Below are 18,708 nucleotides of genomic sequence, written 5' to 3'. Positions count from 1 at the left end.
GTTTAGCATCTGATACCTGACTCTCGAATGTTTTTAACCGTAAAACCCCAGTGCGATCAATCCAGTCCTATTCTCAGAAAAGTACAGGAAAGTTTAGAGTTGTATTTTATCAACCCAGTTTTTATATTAAAGACTCTCGGGACCAGCATCTGAATTTGAGTGTAATGAGTTCCAAAATGAGATTTGATCCAGAAGATGGGGTCTTGTGTTGGGAACATGGCAGGTTATCTGATACCGTCAAGCCCGGGGTGATATTTTAAAGTTCTAGGGACCTCTCAGAAGACCTCAAGTTGTAACTTACCCTCCTTTTGGAAAAAGTGAGTTCGCTCCAAACCAATGAAGTTCGCATTTATGTTACACTACAAATGTCCATGTTTTTATGGGTAATATCACCAGAATCTGAATATTGAGTACCCACTCTGCACTCTATGCATATGAAACGTGGAAAAACCAGGAGATGGCCATTGATTTCTCCTTTGGTCTGTGAACTTGTGGATAATTCAAATACATATATCTGCAAAGGTTTTAAACAAAAACAGCCTTCTGATTATTGAGGTTTCTCAGCTGATCCCTGGCTGCAGAGTCTGTATTGAGCAGGGAAGGGGGAGAAATCAATTGTTCTATGAGTGTAATGAGAGAATCCAGCCCTCAGAAAGTGACACGGATAAAACTTCTCAATCAATGGCTTTCTTGGTGGGAGTACTGCATCGTGCATAAACGGCCGTCAATGTATTGATTCAGAATTCTTAGCGTAGATTATGCATTGGGCTCAGCTGTCCCTCCCCTCCCACCACACAAACCTTCCCCCCCTACTCCCCCAGTTTCACTGCATGCTTCTTCCTGGATTGGAATTCCGACCGCAAACCTGCAGAGCTGTGAATTGGGAGAAAGATGCCACCATTTCATTCTGGGAGAAGCACACAAATCTTCTGTGTTTTCAGAACGACAATCTTATTTTTGTGCCTCATAAAACTACATTCAGAGCATAGCATAATTAAAACAAGGCCAGAATTCATGAACAAATGAAGCATTTACTACATAGGCCAAAGAAAAGATAAATTATATGCCTGAAAGGTTTCACTGAGCTGTGATTCACACAAACCAATGTGTTGGCAGGGATGAGATTTTTTTTCTTCTTCTAATTTTTCTAGCCCTTTAACAATTGAACCAGAGCTATAAGATACACATTTAAGAGATTCGTTGCACAAAAAAAAAAAAAAAGTCACATAATGAAAATTAGATCTTTATCAGTTAAAACAACAACAACAACAAACCCTACATGTCTGCGGTCAACCAGTAATTCCAGAAGCGGCTTTGAGTTGGGGGGTAGGGGGAGGGGCTTAACATGTTACCAAGCACAGATTCAGGAGATTTAAACAAGAATATGCATTTCTTTAAAAGTTCAGCTAAATTCTCCAATTGTTATTTAAACACCAACCTTGGCAAAGCATTTGAAAGGTAAATCCCCATCTAGTCCTTCAAAGGTCATATAATCTGGTAAGAGATGTAATTTTTTAAAGGGAAGTTGCCATAAGTGACCCGGATCCTCAAATTCATTCAGGCTACAAATATTAAGAGAAATACTCAGTGTTTTTGCTTCCTCCTGTCCTTTTCGCTCTTGAACACACTCAATTCAGGCTTTTATCCAACACAAAAACTGTTCTTGTCAAAGTGGCCACGATGTGATTACGTCCCCCGGCCCCTACCATGGCCACCAAACCCTATATGTCTCAGTCCTATCCCAGTGGCCCTGCTGGTCACATCAGACACCCTTCCTCCCCTGGTTGCCAAGTCCTACACTTTGCTACACCCCACCCCTACCCAAGATTCCTTAACCACCCTTGCTAGATCTTTCCTCTACACTTCAATTCTTAGACATCTTCTCTGACTGCACTTACTTCCTTAGAGACTCTTCTAGTCCCAAGAGTTTAAATATAACTATCTGCTGACAAGTCCCAAATTCATGTCTGTAGCCCAGACCCACCCCTGACGTCAAGCCTTAAGCATCCAGCTGCCTCTTGACATGTGTACTCGAATTTCAACATCTCCATTCGAACGTTCACCCCACCTCAACATGTACAAAACTGAACTCCTCTCCCACACCTAACAGCAAGCAGCAGCATGCCTACCTGTGTCATCCACAGGCTTCCTCATCTCACTTGATGGCAACTCCACCTTGCCACTGCTATTTCATAGTAGAAATGGACTAAAAAAACCAAGATTTCCAGAAAACTACATGATGTAAAGTAGGGAATTAAAACAAAAGCTTTGGAGTCAGGTAGCTTAAAACTTCAACTCGGCCTCTGTCGCCTACTGGCTGTGTGACCTTGGAAGAGTGACTAACCCCCACTGAGGCTTGGTTTCCTCATCTGTAAAATGTGGATATCAATAGTGTCAAGCACATTTTCACAGTATTCACACTTGTGAAAATTAAAGGAGATAAGCCACGTAGAGGATTCAGCACAGAGACTTGGCAATTTTGAGAAAAAAAAGAAAATTCAGCTATTATTAGAATCATGATTCCCCCCACCCCCCACCATTAATCAACATTTTCATCTTTTTACTCTTCCCTTCCAAAGTCCCCAACCAAAGGTCACAGAGATAGCGCAGGTGAATCTAACTTGAAAGCTACATCGACAAAGACAAAGAGTCCTGATTTGAGTTGAAGAGAAAAAAAAAGGTGCAGGAGTTATGAAATTATTTGCGAAACAGAAGTTCAATGCCCTTGCTTACAGGCTGTGGTTTCTTAGTCTTAGACATTCAAGGGTCTCTATCGGCTTTCCTCTGTTTCCAACTGTATTTTCCACTATTCCCTTAACTGTACCCAGTCAGAATGGCCCACATATGACGTGTGCAGATGCCTCCTGCTTCCCCACATTTTCTCCTCCCGTATCTCTCTTTCTTTATCAAAAATTCACTTCAACACACACACACACACACACACACACACACACACACACACACAACAAATTCACTTCACCTTCCAGTGCCAAGTTGTCCATGAGGCCAACCAGATGTCTCCTCTCCTGGGTGATTTCTGATGACGTAAATCTCCCAATATTTTTTTTTTATGATCTATGTTCAGTCAAATTCAATAATGAAATCCTTTTGATGGGATCGTCTTATTGAAACATCAAAACTTAAGTGGGAATTCCTCTATCTTTACCATTTTACAGAGGAAGAAATCCAGGCTTTAGGGAAACCAAGTCACTGACTCCAAGCTACTATAGTTGAAGAGGATTTCCGGTCCCCCAAGCCCATACTTTTGATGCTCAACATTACATTTGTATCAAATTGTTGAAATTTGTGCAATAGGGTTGTGACTAGGCAAAACTGAATATTTGTTTGAGGAAATTTCTTTTTTTTCTTTTTTTTTTTTTTACTGTTAGGACATGCAATATTGGGAATGATAAGTTAAAGTTAAAAAATTTAAAAATCACCTAATTCCAATGTTAGAGTACCAAGTGATTTTAAGCTGTGTTTTTATTTTGTTTTGTCTACCTTTTGGCCTCAAGGCCATAAAAGTCCAACAGGTAAAGAGAACTATCCACCCAAATGACTTTGTCAGTACAGAGGGAAAATCTGTCCTAAATTATGCAAATTATGGAGTAACCAAGGTTTTTAGCTATGGTACTATAATTTTTATAAATTATATGGACTTAGCCCTAAAAATCATTTGATATGAACTGTTTTCAGCAGCAGAGGTGATGTGCAAGTGTTAGGAGCTCAAGTGCTCCTGATATAAGTTCAAATTCTAGCACTTATTGGCTATGTGGTAAAGTCAAATAATAATTGCCTCACTTTTTAATAATTCATCACTCATAGGCTGTGTAGTAAGCATTTTACATATTTTGTCTGCTTTGATTCTTATAACAACACAACAAGGTAGGTTTCTTTAATGCCACTTAACAGATGAGGAAGCTAGAGCTCAGAGAAGTTAAGTTACCTGCCCAAGACCACACAGCTAAATTAGCGGCAGAACCCTAATCCAGATCCATGTGGCACTCAGTCCTCTCAAAACCTTGTGTTTTCATCCAGAAAAGAAAAATTCACCCTGAGGGGATAAATTGTAAGGAGAGAGGATGATGCAGATTGTCAGCACTAATGATGCTAAGTGAAACAGTGTATTTTTTAAATTCTCAGGAAGTTAGGAATAAAAAATGACAAAGTAGATCAAACGGGCTTCCAGCATGATGGAGTTTGGGTAGTCTATCATTCAGGGTGCCTTTGGCTACAAGTAAAAAAAAAAAAAAAAACCATCCAATCACTAGTGGCATAGCTAATGAGGATAATATATTATTTCTTGAGCATAAGAATTCTAGAGGTAGGGGGTTTACGTTCATTCATCTTTATAGACCCGGGGCGAGTCAGACTTCAGGCCCTGCCATGTATTATTGGCTTGGTTCACAGGTTTGGCCCCTGTGGTTTCCAGGTGGCTGCCAGAGTTCCAAGCAGTATACACACATGGTCATAGTGTCCTTTCAAAAGGAAGAGGAGTTTCCTAAGATTCACCCATTGTAAATTCAGTCACATATCTGTGTCAAGGTACGAGGAGGCTTGTCAAGTTGCTTCAGTTAGAGAACAGACTCCACCGGCAAAGATAATATGCCATGGATAGAAACCAGATATATTTTTTCTATCCAAGTTTATATCAGGGAATCATCAAGTAAATGGAATTGTAGAGACTGCTCCCGTATCCCCTGCTCCCATGGTAATTTAGTTGAATTGACTCATTGTGCAACTGTCTAATTTGACTATGACCCACAGTAAGAAATAGATTTTACATCTTAACCTGATAGACATGCACATGAATGCAGCAAAGAATTCACAGAACAGTGCTATTTTTTTATTTTTTATTTTTTAAAAGATTTTATTTATTTATTCATGAAGGACACAGAGACAGAGAGAGAGGCAGAGACACAGGCAGGGGGAGAAGCAGGCTCCATGTAGGGAGCCCAACGCAGAACTCAATCTCAGGTCTCCAGGATCACGCCCTGGCCTGAAGGCAGTGCTAAACCACTGAGCCACCGGGGCTGCCCTAAAAAGATTTTATTTATTTATTTGACACAGAGAGAGAGACACACACACACACAAGCCTGGGAGCTGTGGATGGAGAAGGAGAAGCAGGCTCCCCGCTGAGCAGGGAGCCCGATGTGAAGCTCAATCCCAGGACCCTAGGATCATGACCTGAGCTGAAGGTAGATGGTTAACAGACTGAGCCACCCTGGGCGCCCCAGAATAGTGCTATTTTTATACACTAGTATTTTGTGTTCTTTTCTATTTATTCTGTTTTTTTTTTTCTTAATATTTTATTTATTTGAACAAATAGACACAGAGAGAGAGAGAGAAAGGCAGAGACACAGGCAGAGGGAGAAACAGGCTCCATGCTTCGGGAGCCCAACGTGGGACTCGATCCCTGGTCTCCAGGATCACGCCCTGGGCCGAAGTTGGCACTAAACCACTGAGCCACCCGGGCTGCCCTTCTATTCTGTTTTTTTAATTTTTTAAAAAAATTTTTTAAAGACTTTTTTTTTAAGATGTTATTTATTTATTCATGAGAGACAGAGAGAGATAAAGAGAGGCAGAGACACAGGCAGAGGGAGAAGCAGGCTCCATGCTTTGGGCGCCCAACATGGGACTCGATCCCTGGTCTCCAGGATCAGGCCCTGGGCTGAAGGTGACGCTCAACCACTGAGCCACCCTTGCTGCCCTTCTATTCTGTTTTTATTTTTATTTATTTATTTTTTTAGACTTTTTTTTTTAAAGATTTTATTTATTTATTCTGTTTTTAATGCTGGTTTTGACCCACTAAGTTGTTTTCCAATCTACTAATGGTCACAACATGAAGTTTGATAAAATTGCTTCTGCCATCATCACCCTTCCCGTGTACGGAGACAGTGATGGTGAGGCATGTGACTGTGTCCAATGCAACTAGGTATTCTGAGTGCTTGGCACACAGCCTGGTGCATGTTGGCATGCAGTGATGTTTGTTAGATGAACCTGGCAGGAATAAAGACGGCACACGTCATGTTACCACTTTGCATGCGGATATGTCAACTCATATATCTGCATCATTTATTTATTTTTTAGAAAATTTTATTTATTCAAGAGGGAGAGAGAGAGCGCACAGGGTGAGGAGCAGAGGGAGAGAGACAAGCAGACTTGTGCGGGGATCTATCTCAGGACCCTGAGATCATGACCTGAGCCGAAACCAAGAGTCAGATGTTTAACCGACTGAGTCACCCAGGTGCCCCTCCGTATTTTTAATTCAGTCTTTAACATGTTATGGTGTTAATCATCATGGTTGGCTATCAAGTGAATGGTGTTTTGCAATGAATATGCAAAATAAATTTTGAGTTAACTTTCCCTTTGGTGTTATCCAGTCTGATTCACTCCCTGCAAGGTTATAATAACAGCCCTAATTTATTGAGGTTATAATAACAGCCCTAATTTATTGAGACTTTACTAACTCAGAGAGAGGTGAAGTAACTTGCACAAGGTCCTAGGCTAGAAAGCAAGAGAGCTGGAATTTATCACTAGTGCCCACACGCTTAGCCCCTGTGCCCGGAAGTTCAAAAAAGAGAGAATGTTTGGAACCTTTTGAAACATCTTAGATTTTTTAAAAAAATTCTGAAGCTAATACTTTGGGAGGTTAGCTAATTCTGTGGAACATGGGTCCAGTGAGATCCACCTAGAAGCAGGGATCACCATCAAATAGTCTTAGAAAATATGACTTGCCTTCTCCTGGTTCCTGAAGATTCATAATGGACATCAGCCTCCTAAAGCCCTGAGAGGTCCCGCAGCAAGCAGACCTGCTTCGCTTTAACTGAGCATTTCTCAAACTTAATTACCCATAAAACTACTAGCGGTCTAACCGGTTGGACATAGCTTCTGAGGGACTGTTCTTGGAAATGCTGAGCTGGGCGTGTAGATCAACGTTGGAAAATGACCTCTTGCAAGATGCAGCAAACCACAGATAGATTTTATTTGAACTTCACAGTGTTTTAATAGTTTAAGTGACTGTTAATATTTTGAAATGGGCGAATGTGACAATACTTCAAAATTATGGCATTCGGTACAGGTCCAGGTTTCAGATATTTCTGGAGAGTGGGAAGTTTCATCCTACATTCCCAAACAGGATGTGAGTTGTGGCTGCCTCTGGGGATGGGGCATTCACTCTCCAGCTCATCCGGCCCCCACGCCTCTCACATTCCCAACAGCGTGGGGTGGGAGTTGTCCTTCACTACAACACTTGCATTATTATTTTTTTGTGGTAGGGTTCAGAGTAAAGTGAACTCTCTCCATCACACACCACGTTACTTCCTTCCTAGCACTTATCACAATTTGAAGCTACTTAGATGACCATCTGGTTAATATACTATAAATCCAGCCTGAGAGTCAATCTGTTGGCAGATGTTGAGCAATAAAGAAGAGGCTTGAATGCTCTCATTTATTCATTCAACAAACAACTGAGTACTTTCTTTGTGCCAGGAATGATTTTAGGGTGGATAGAATGATGTACCTCATGAAAGCTTTCATTCCAATGAAGAGAGCCACAGTAAACAAGAAAACAAACAAAAAGGGGCACCTGGACGGCTCAGTCAGTTAAGCATCTGACTCTTGGTTTCAGCTCAGGTCACGGTCTCAGGGTTCTGAGATCGAGCCCCACATTGGTGGGAGGGGGCAGGTGGCAAGGAGTCCGGTTGAGATTCTCCTTCTCCCTCCCCCTTTGCCCTCCAGCCTCCTCCCTCTCTCCAAAATAAATAAATAAATAAAATCTTTAAAAAGGAAGCAAAAGGAAATAAACAAATAAATATAAAGGGCTGCAAATGAAATCTATAAATGAAATCAACAGCGTTTTGGGATAGGAAGCAGGGTGGAGAGGTAGCAGATAATTAAATGGGTAGGGGACAGGGCCAAGGAGTTTGGTCCTATCTAAAAATTCAGGGAAAAGGATGAGACTTTTTTTTTTTCTTTTTCTGCACAAAGCCAAACCATTCTTAGAAGGTCTGCAGCCCAATTTTGGCAGCATGCAAAACAGTTTTCTCACTCCTGAGTTAGTGTTTGTTAAACAGATGACAAACATATTCTAGGCTGTGGGTCACTAGCTTTTATATTTTGAAGTACTTAAAAAAAAAAAAACCTGGATATTTTCCTTCTAATAAATCTGAAATGCCATGATCACTCTGGATGGAGCTTGTACATGTTGGAACAGAAGAATCTTCCACAGATCCCCTTGTGCCCGATGGGACCTGCCCTGGGAATCACTCTCCACCCTCTCTTTGCCCACGGCAAATGTATTTTTCCATTTTATATCATGCAGAGTGGACCTCAAGAGGATGCCAACTCGTGTGTCCTTAGGCATATCCTCAAAGCAGTGACTGCTGCAAAACCAAACCAAACCAAACCAAACCAAACCAAAAATGAAAAAGCAAGAAAAAAAACATTTCGTTGCTTAATTCTCTATCCACATTTCACTGGCCGTTGGAAATTAAGTCAACAAATCCAACAAATTCACTTACCCCTCAAGTAGAGGAGTTCTGAGAGAGAAAATGGAAAGCCTTATTCATAGGAAGCAAGTGTGAATTGCTTTCTTTGATAGATTCCTTTCCACCTTCCAACTCTGACCACAATGAACAACTGCTTTATTTAATCTTATAAATACAATAGCCCTGCGTCAGTCAACACCGTGGATTAATGAGGCTCTACGTCATATAGGTGCTGTGTTAGGCTTTTGCTGCGAGATGAGTTCTTAATACCCCCAGGTTCGGTCTGCGGAGCATTAAAGCAGGTGGTGATCGTAAGATTTACAATAAGGAGCATCCTGCTGGATAGCTGGTCCAGCCTGGCCTGCTTCAATTAGGATAAGCAGATAAAATGAACAGTATTGCCTCTCTTCTCCCCAAAAGAGGAGGGCAAAAGAGTAAGTGGAATGTTGTCAAGTCTGTGCCACGCAGCTTAGATCCCTCTCTTAGGAAACATGCCAGAAGACAAAGAAGAGATAGTTTTCACGTTTCAATATTTTAATGTTCTTTGCATTGCCGTCTGAACTCCTTGATAATTTCTTAATCAGCTCTGTGGATCACTGGGCAGCTTGTTTCAACCATGGCAATTTGGCAGTCTCAGACAGCGTGCTTTTTGAATGAGCAATTTGACACATAGGAATTTATTGAGAAAATGGGCAGAATTTTATCCACAAGGATTTTTTTTTTTTTTTTTTTTAATTCCAGCAACGTCTGTCAGAGAAAACTTGGGAGGCGCCTGGGTGGCTCAGCCAGTTAAGCCTCTGCCTTCAGCTCAGGTCATGACCCCAGGGTCCTGGTATCGAGGCCCACCTCGGGCTCCCTGCTCAACGGGGAGCCTGCTTCTCCCTCTCCCTCTGCCTGTCGCTCCCTTTGCTTGGGCTCTCTCTGTGTCAAATAAATAAATAAAACCTTAAAAAAAAAAAAAGTTGGGAAGATTAAAATGATCCAATAAAGGGAGCTGTTCTGTTGATTCTGGGACACCCTTACCCTGGACATCCTAAGCCAGCATGACACAGAAATGGAATGAGTGACCTGTGAAAACGATGTTAAGTGAGAAGAGCAGGGTCCTAGAAGGAAGGATCCTTCCAGGGTAAAAATCATATCTGCCCACTTACCCACACGTATTCATCCTTTTGGAACCCAAAGGGAGGTGTGGAGTGAGAAATTACACCTTGTTGATAGCAGTCGCTTTCAGGAATGGAATGACGGGTGCAGTGTACATTTTTTCTCTTTCCTCACCCAGATTTTCTCATTTTTATAAAAGGAGCAAACTCAAGGTGCTCCTGGCTGAGGAAATACTGCAATCCCGGTAATTCCCTGATCGTCCACTAAAGGGCGCTGTGGGGCTGGAGCCCCCTGAGTTGCAGGACAAACTGCAGCCAGGCTGCTAGAAACTACACTTCACACCAGAAGTCCTTTTTAGACAGTAATTCCGGAACCATGCAATTCGCAGCGAGGGTGGCAAGGCCTTGCTCAGAAATAACACTGACTTTTTAAAGACCCTTAGAACTAGTGCGTAGTGGTCTCCAGCAGATGAGAAAGAGGAAGTTGGCTGTGGATGGCCCGTCTTCGGAGCCTTTCGCAATTGGCCATTTCTTAGAAGCCGTGTTCTTTCCCCATTTTTGCTGTGGACTCAAACGGTGTGAGTGCCTTTTTGTCAGCTGATGTAAATTTGGGTGGGAAGGGCGGGGGAAAATAAAAATTAGCTACAATCATAAACTCTCCTTAGGTGGTTTTGAGCTGCATGGTAAAGCAAAGTAAATATATATATAATGTCTGTCTATAAATATATTGTTTTTTTAAAAGATTTTATTTATTTATTCATGAGAATACACAGAGAGGAGAGAGAGAGAGACTGAGAGGCAGAGACACAGGCAGAGGGAGAAGCAGGCTCCATGCAGGGAGCCTGATGCAGGATTCGATCTCATGTCCCTAGGATCACACACTGGGCCGAAGGCAGGTTCTAAACCCCTGATCCACCCAGGGATCCCTGTCTATAAATATTTTATATATATATATGTATATATTTGTTTTCCTCTTCCAAATTATATAATTCCAAAATTATATACATATAATTTTGAAGTTCCACGAAGCATTTTTAGTAGACTTTGGTTTTGGAGTTCCTGCTTGTTTCTTAATTTGCTTTCCCTTCTGAGCAAATGGAGAGATAAATTCTATCTTCAAGAATTAACCAAATTCCATTTTTCACCCTCAATCTGACAATGGCTCCATGCAGGTGACGGTGCTCTCGGAGGAAGACAGTCTGGAGACCATTGTTGCCGAGCACACGATGCCCTTTGTGCTGGGGGGGCATCCAAGTGGGGGAGGAAACAGAGCTTTCCCTTTTATCCCAGGCAGCATGTGGCTCGAATTTCTAACACATGGAAAGGAATGGAGTAATGGGTTTCTGTACCATTCGGGGTCTTTCAGACAAATTTTCTTGTGTTAAACTGTATACTAGGCACTGATCCTTGGTACAAGGATTCAAACTGAAACCAGGGGCGCACCATCCGTGAAGAAACCTAGGTGGGGGAGACATTTATCACTAATAGGTCCAGACAAGGCTTTCATGGCCTTGACCATTCTGTCTTATGTTTTCACTTTGACAGCGTAGACCTTGCTTAAAGGGGCTGAAATGCAGTTGACAATTCACAGTCGAAGGAAGGTGCCAGAAGTTCCATATGGCTTTTATTATAAACACTCAAATTATGATAACGCGGCATTATTTTTCAACATGACAAATTGTGATCCCGTAACTAGTGTCGCTGCCTATTTGCCCTTTGGAGGCAACAGCAAGGGGAGAGAAATAGGCTTCTTCCACACAGATGAAAAACAAGCTGACACCACGAACACCTGTTTGTATAAAAGAAGTTTCCAGATATTTCCTGAGGAACGTTTGTGCTTCTAAAATTTCTGTTTGCTGAAAATGATCTGGAGGCCTGATGAGAATAGCAAAGACATATTCGTAGTTAGGAACAAAGATCGTTCTACAAATAAGTCAATATGAAAGGCATCATCTTTCTGACTGTGTTTAGTTTCTCCCTCTGGGTGTTTTTTTTTTTTTTTAATTTGGAATCACTCACCTACATTTTGTTTTAATTTTGATTTTTATACATAATACCTGGCTCAAAATAAAAAAAAAAAAACTATGTAATGGTACATCTATCTACCAATGCCACCTCCAATAGATAATCACTGTTTGAATTTTTAAGTGTATCCTTCCGGGGTTTCTTAGCACATACATAAGCAAATACAAGCATACGTTTTCATTCCTTTTTCTTTTTTTTACACAGAAGTTAATATAATACACACTCTGTTCTAGTCCATGCTTTTTTTCCAGTCAGCACGATTTTGATATCTGTACAGCTTTCTCGTTTCCAACACTTGTGTAGTATGCCAGGGTGTGGATGTGCCATGATCTAGTTCACCAAGACCCTAACAATGACATTGGGCTGGTTTCCCAACATTTGCTAGTGCCTCACTGCAATAAATAACTTCATGCATTTGTTTTTTCACACGTGTGTGAATTGGGGTTTAGAGTCAACTCTTAGAAGGGGAATTGCTAGATAAAAGAGTCTGTTCTTTAAAAAAAAAAATGTTGGTGGATAATGCCAAATTGCCCTCAATCAGGACCCAACTAATTTACATTCCAATCAGCAGTGAATAAGAGTGTCTGCTTCCCAAACCAGCCTCCCAACGGAATGTTTCCAAACATTTGGATTTTTTTTCCCCTCTCAATCTTTCCTTTTATGGCATCTGGATTTTGAGTCACAGTTACAAACGTCTTCTCGATCCAAAATCATAGAATATAAATATTTTTCGCATGTTTTCTTCTAGTGTTTTTATCCATTTGGATTTTTTCTTTGCATAGGGTTGAGTTAGGACATCAAGTTAATTTTTCTTTAGATGACCACCTTGCTGTCCCTGTGTCTTTTGTGAAACAGCTCTTCACTTCAAGATAGGTCTGAGGTGTCATCTTTATTATACACTCAATTCCCCTATGTCTCTGGATAAAATGTGTTGCATAGCAGGGGGGAGCAGTAGGGACAAGAGAAAGTAAAATAGGAAAACTCTTGGCAGAAAGATGATATTTGATGAAACACCTGAAGAAGGGAGTTGGGGGAGGCAGGGCAACATGGACTGCACATGCTTTTTGCCTCTGAGATAATATGGGCCTGGAGTCAACATCCAGCTCTACTCTATGACCATATGCAAGTTATTTATCCTTTTCATGCTTCAATTTATTCATCAGTAAAAAGCAAAACAAAACAAAACCTGCATATAATACATATACTTCATGAAATCCTTGTGCAAATGAAATGAGGTCTTCTAAGCTAGTTTAGCAGGGCCTAACACATCAAGGTTGGTCATTATTATTATTATTATAGACCTTTTTTTCTCCTCATTCTACATTCCTCAAAGAATTCATGGCTGCAAAATAATACACCACATGGAATGTGTAAATATTTCTACGCTTGAGTCCCACACCGGACTCCCTGCTTCTCCCTCTGCCTGTGTCTCTGCCTCTCTCTATCTCTCTCTGTGTCTCTCGTGAATAAGTAAATAAAACCTTAAAAAAAATACATATTGTTCCTCTCCTTCCTTTTTTATTGCTGAATACTATTCCGTGCTACGGAGAGACCTCATTTTGTTTAATCAATCCTCCGTTGAGACACATTCAGTTGTTTCCAGTTTGGGGCTATTACAAATGTAATAGTTGCTTATAAACTTTCATGGGTAGGTTTTTGTGTGAATATATGTCTTCATTTCACTGGTGAAAACAGCCCAGGAATGCAATTAATTGCTGGGATGTATTGCGGTTGTGTATTTACTTTGTCAAGAAACTGGTAAATTCTTTTCCAGAGAGGCTGTACCATTTTATGTGCCCATCAGCAAGCAATGTGTGAGTGATCTCGTTTTTCTGTCTCCTTGGCAGCACTTTTTTTGGTCAGTGGCTCCTCTGTTTCCAAGTCGAGGATCGATGAGGCAAACAGACACCCCAGGGCACTCCCCACTGCGTGGTTCCTCCATTCCCTAGCCGGTGTGTCTTCTCCTCTTCACCTTGCAGAGAGAAACCTGGGATTTCCCATTGTGCTCACTGGGAGGATCAGGAAACGTTCCTATTCTCTTTCTGAAAGCAGAAGTCAGGTCCTCTTTAAAAGCCAGTAGAAGAAGAAAAACCATTTCAGGGAAAGGGCTCAAGTTCAAGCTTGAGGATCTCAAGGTGAAAGGCCACTGGGGAAGCTCTCACTGGGGAAGATCCCCAGGCCGACCAACCCCCTCCTTGCACTGAGCAGGGGGGCTTACCCTCGGCTGCTGTCCAAGACTCGAGAGCCTGCTGCATCTGGGAAATCAGAGGGGCAGAGGTCAGCATCTTCAGAGATGTCAGGAGGAGATGCCGGGGCATGGAGGAGAGGGTTGGAGGGCTCCTCCGTTCCAGGAGCCCTGTTGAACTGTTTCTCCTCCATTCAGAGTGCTTTACCCTGGGGAAAGAGGTACTAATGCTCATCCGCCGCCCTCAGGGGATGGCCGTAGTGGCAGGTTTTCCCTGATGGTCCCCTAAACCCATGGGGACCACCCAACCTCCCTCCAATCCATTCCCCCTTCGATGGACTTCACTGTGTCCCATGGTATCTCCAGGAGGTTCGTAAGTGTTCCCTGGGTGTCGACCTTAGTGGAACTGAGAAACCTAACCCCGAACCTTCCCCAGCCCTGTTCCCTCCTCATCCTCTCTGCATTTTTCATGCTCTTGTCTCTGGCTAAAGTCCACCCACCCCCACCCCCCCCCACCTCCACCGGTCTACCTGGGACAGGCTCCATGGCCAAGGCAAACACTGCTTCACCCTCAGGCCTTCGCCTCCCTCCTCTCCAGTTGTTCTCAGCCCCGAGGCACATGGCCATCCCCTGGGGTTCTGCAGACCTCCAGAAATCCTCGTTGAATTGGTCTGAATAGGTCTGGGCATTGGCTGAAAAACTGCCCAGAGATCACAGAGAAGAATCAGTGCCTCTTGCTCCCTGCAGGAAACACCAGCCGGGCAGCTGGCAGTGGCCTAGACGCAGGCCCTTCCACTCGCTGTGAGGAGCACCGGGGGCCCATGGGCTGTGGGGCCGGAGGGGGGCAGAGCAGCTGAGCCAGCCTGGGTGCCAGGGGCCTCCCCGAGCAGGTGCCTCCTCGCCCCTCCATGCCTGTTCCCCAGGACTTCACCCACAGTCTCATTCACCCTCTCTTCCCTCATCTTCTCTGTTTGTTCTCTTGCAATCTTGACTGCTGGAGGCCTAAGTTACATTTACTGGTTCATCTGCATTTTTGTTTGGTTTTGCTTTGCTCCCCTGCTGGAATGTCCGCGGTCTGAGGACAGGGCTGGGCGCGTCTCGTTTGCTGCTGTATTCCCACTGACCGTGCCCGTGTGGGGCGCCTGGTAGACATTTGATAAGTAGCTTCTTTCCTGAGTCCTATGCTGTCGTGGGCAGACCCCAAACCTTGATTCAAAAATCCAGTCCAGGGCAGCCCGGGTGGCTCAGCGGTTTAGTGCCGCCTTCAGCCCAGGGCCTGATCCTGGAGACCCGGGATCGAGTCCCACGTTGGGCTCCCTGCGTGGAGCCTGCTTCTCCCTCTGCCTGTGTCTCTGCCTCTCCCTCTCTCTCTCTCTCCTCTCCGTGTATTCTCATGAATAAATAAATAAAATCTTAAAAAAAAAAATCCAGTCCAATTTAAAAACTTCAATCTCCTGTCCGTGTTACCATGCCTCCCAGTTTTTCTCAAGAATCAAGCTCTGACTCGAGCTTGGCCTTGCCAGCTGGAAGGGGTAGGACGTGTCCTTTTACTTCTCCTCCTCGACCCTCAGGTGTGTGAGTTCAGGGAGGAGGGATGGAGAGAAGAGGGCTCGCTGGTGCCATCGTCCTCTCTGGACTGTTTGCGTGTTTTGTGTTGTAGGCATCCACAGACGGCTCTCTCTGGGGCAGAAACGGGGAGGGAAGTCTCTACTCTCTGCTGCTATTGGGTCTCCTTGTCCTGCACCTCGTGTGAGGGACAGCAAGGCTGCCCCAGCCCAGAACCCTCTCGTGGCACCTGCTCCATAAGAAGCTGGCACTCAGCACCTCCTCAGTCCAGCTCGTGGTAGTATTTTCCTACCCACTGTGAGGGTCATGGCTTGTCTACCTTAATGGAACTGAAAAACCTAACCCCGAACCTTCCCCAGCTCTGTTCCCTCCTCATCCTCTCCGCAGTTTTCATGCTCTTGTCTCTGGCTAAAGTCCCCCTCCCACCCCCCCCACCTCCACCGGTCTACCTGGGACAGGCTCCATGGCCAAGGGCAAACACTGCTTCACCCTCAGGCCTTCGCCTCCCTCCTCTCCAGTTGTTCTCAGCCCCGAGGCACATGGCCATCCCCTGGGGTTCTGCAGACCTCCAGAAATCCTCGTTTAATTGGTCTGAATAGGTTTGGGCATTGGCTGAAAAACTGCCCAGGTGGTTGGTTCTACTATGCAGCCCGACTAAGGGTCTGTGAGCCAGAGGGGCACACTTGCCTTTTAATCAGAGGACTGTCCTCTCTCTCAGCCTTTATCCACTACGAGACTGGCAGCAATAGGAAGACCGTGGAATCACTAACATTCGCTGAATGCTTAGCAGGTGCTACCCCTTGTCCTGGGTCCTTTAAGTGGACCATCCCATTTCCTGCCCCCATGACCCTAAGAGGCGGGTGCTGCTCACTATTCTCCTTTTATAGATGAGCACACCGGTGCACAGATGTTAGAGAACACGCCCAGGACTGCACAGGTGTGGATGGAGGAGCAGGGAGTGGAGTCTGGGCCGCCGGCTAACAGGAACCCGGGCTAACACTCTGTGGTCTCTCTGCAACCTGGGCCTAGTCCAAGTTCCCCCATAGTTAGTGAACGAAGATGAGGAAATGAGTGAACGGAAATCACTCTGTCCGAGGCCACACTGTAAGGCAGACCTAGTGGGGTGTTTCTCAGTTACATTTATTCCTTGTACCGCCTTCGTAATGGCTCATCTCCCAAAACACCTGTTTGATTATTTATGTAATAGTTTTTTTTTTATCTCAAATTGTATTTCAAGTGTTCTTTTTACTCAGCTACACCTAAGCAAAAATATCCATAGTACCAAAGATTCGATGCTAGGAATATTTTTCAACAGCAGCTGAAACATTAACTTTGTGTGGGCGCGTGCACACGCACCACCTAAAACAAAATCACCGCACTCATCTGCTATAAACAGAATTTTCAGCCATCCTTCTGCCTTAACAGTGTGGATTTGAATTATATCTTGAATTAAAAAAAAGTTCAACTCATTCTAGAACCTGTTTTGTTTTTTGTTTTTTGTTTTTTTTTAAAGAGCATCTCTTCCAAAACAAAAACAGTTTTTGCCTAGAATGAACTAGAAATCCTAACAAGTTTGTTAAGGTCGTGGGTTTTAGCTGCTTTTAGTTTTATGTAGTTCCAGATCCTTATTGAGGCATTTCTCAAGAAGTACCTCTCTGTTTAGAAACAGTGCTGGGGCTGAGGGAACCCTGTGGAATACATGTGTTATTATTACCTTTTCGAATATTCATCAAAATGTGTGTGGGGTTTTATTTTTATTTTTAGGGCCATTTCACAAAAGCCCCCAAAATAGCAGACTATTTTAATGCATAATCTTCTGGCCTGGCCTCTGGCATTAGGCTAGTCTTGTGTACCAAACTTATATGCCAAGTGAGTGCCGAGGGGAACAGGTGTATAGAAACTCAGAGAAGGGAATGCATAGATGCTGTGGATTTCAAGACCCAGAAAGATGTCAGTGAAGAATGGATGGGTTTGAGGTAACCTGCCTTAGCCCAGGGTCATAGGCATAGAGATGGGGAAAGGAATACAGGTTTAGAATGCTTCCTGCCCTCCTGCGTGAGTTAGAGGAGAAAATCAGTCCCTGTATTACATTCCTTGCACCAATAAACTCCCAGATCCCCAAAACAGAGTTATTATTTTAAAACATCAGTACTTTTTAGGGGCATCTGGGTGGCTCAGTCAGTTGAGCATCTGACCCTTGGTTTTGGCTCAAGTCATGATCTCAGTGTGGTGAGATCGAGTCCCACGTTGGGCTCCTCTCGCAGCGTGCAGTCTGCTTGAGATTCTCTCTCTCTCTCTCTTTCCCTTGGCACCTCCCCCTGCTCACGCTCTCTATTTAAAATAGGTAAATAAATCTTTTAAAAAAATCAGTACTTTTGAAAAGTTGGTATGATTTGCACTGTGGGGCTCGTGGCAAGTCAAACAAAGTCTCTGGGGATAATGTACAGATCATTAGACTAGGTGACCACAAAGTTGGGAAATATTGGCATCACACACAACCTCTTTGTAGAATTGGGAGAAAAGGGGTTTTGTTCAGGATGCAACGTGCACTGCTGTGTTTGTTACCCTCTGGCTCCAAACAATGTCCCTCCAACTAACTGCAAATGCTGAATATGTTAGAAAGCAGAGGAGGGGAAGGAAGAGTGAGTCTCATAAGCTCCTGATTGTTCTGCACACCCGTGGGCAGAAGAAGTATGGCTGGAATTAGGGGGTAAGGGAGAAAGGGGTGCGAAGCCAGAGTATCACTGTGAGAGTCTGCATTCAACAAGTAGGCCACGGTGAAAACTCTGTTTTACACCTAGGACATAGCTGGCAGCAAGGGGAGAGAAGCACAGGAGATCCCCACTGTGAGTGGCTCTGTCCCCGGGAACCCAGAAGAACGGGATCCTGCAAAGGAGGACCTCCAGACAACAAACACAACCGAGAATAATAATTCCATCATGAGCTTCTTTAAAACTCTGGTGAGTGGTTGCCTCCCCTTCTTTCCTTATTCTATTGCTCAAAAAGTTTGTTAATTATATATATTATATAAAATTTCATATATAAATTATATTATATATTTAAATAAATATAATATATTTATATAAACTATACATATTATAAATTATAATATATAAATATAAAATATAATTCATATATAATTTATTATATATAATAATGGGTACAATATATGATATATAAATTGCATTTGTATATAATATAAATATATTATATATTATATATTTATATTAATATGTAATACAATTTATATAATATATAAATATTTATATATTTGGTTTTGGTTTTTTTAAAAAACAAAAACAGAGCAGCTCAGTTCTACTTTAAATTGCAGCTCACCTCCTTC

The 18,708-nt window shown here is 43.0% G+C and overlaps 1 protein-coding gene across 5 annotated transcripts in view; it reads left to right on the top strand.

The window, feature by feature from the left end:
• Positions 1–18,708, top strand: part of BCAS1 (brain enriched myelin associated protein 1) — a 97,652-nt gene that overhangs the window by 37,529 nt on the left and 41,415 nt on the right. For all 5 annotated transcript variants that reach the window (XM_077873615.1, XM_077873614.1, XM_077873613.1 and 2 more), the window contains exon 5: positions 18,167–18,325. In XM_077873615.1, coding sequence (XP_077729741.1) covers positions 18,167–18,325 — 159 coding nt within the window. The remainder of the gene's footprint in view (positions 1–18,166; positions 18,326–18,708) is intronic.

The sequence above is a fragment of the Canis aureus genome, chromosome 26 (assembly GCF_053574225.1).
Source record: "Canis aureus isolate CA01 chromosome 26, VMU_Caureus_v.1.0, whole genome shotgun sequence".
NCBI classification, from domain to species: domain Eukaryota; kingdom Metazoa; phylum Chordata; class Mammalia; order Carnivora; family Canidae; genus Canis; species Canis aureus.
The sequence above is the reverse complement of the archived record's forward strand: the minus strand, read 5'-3'. Positions and strand labels throughout refer to the sequence as shown.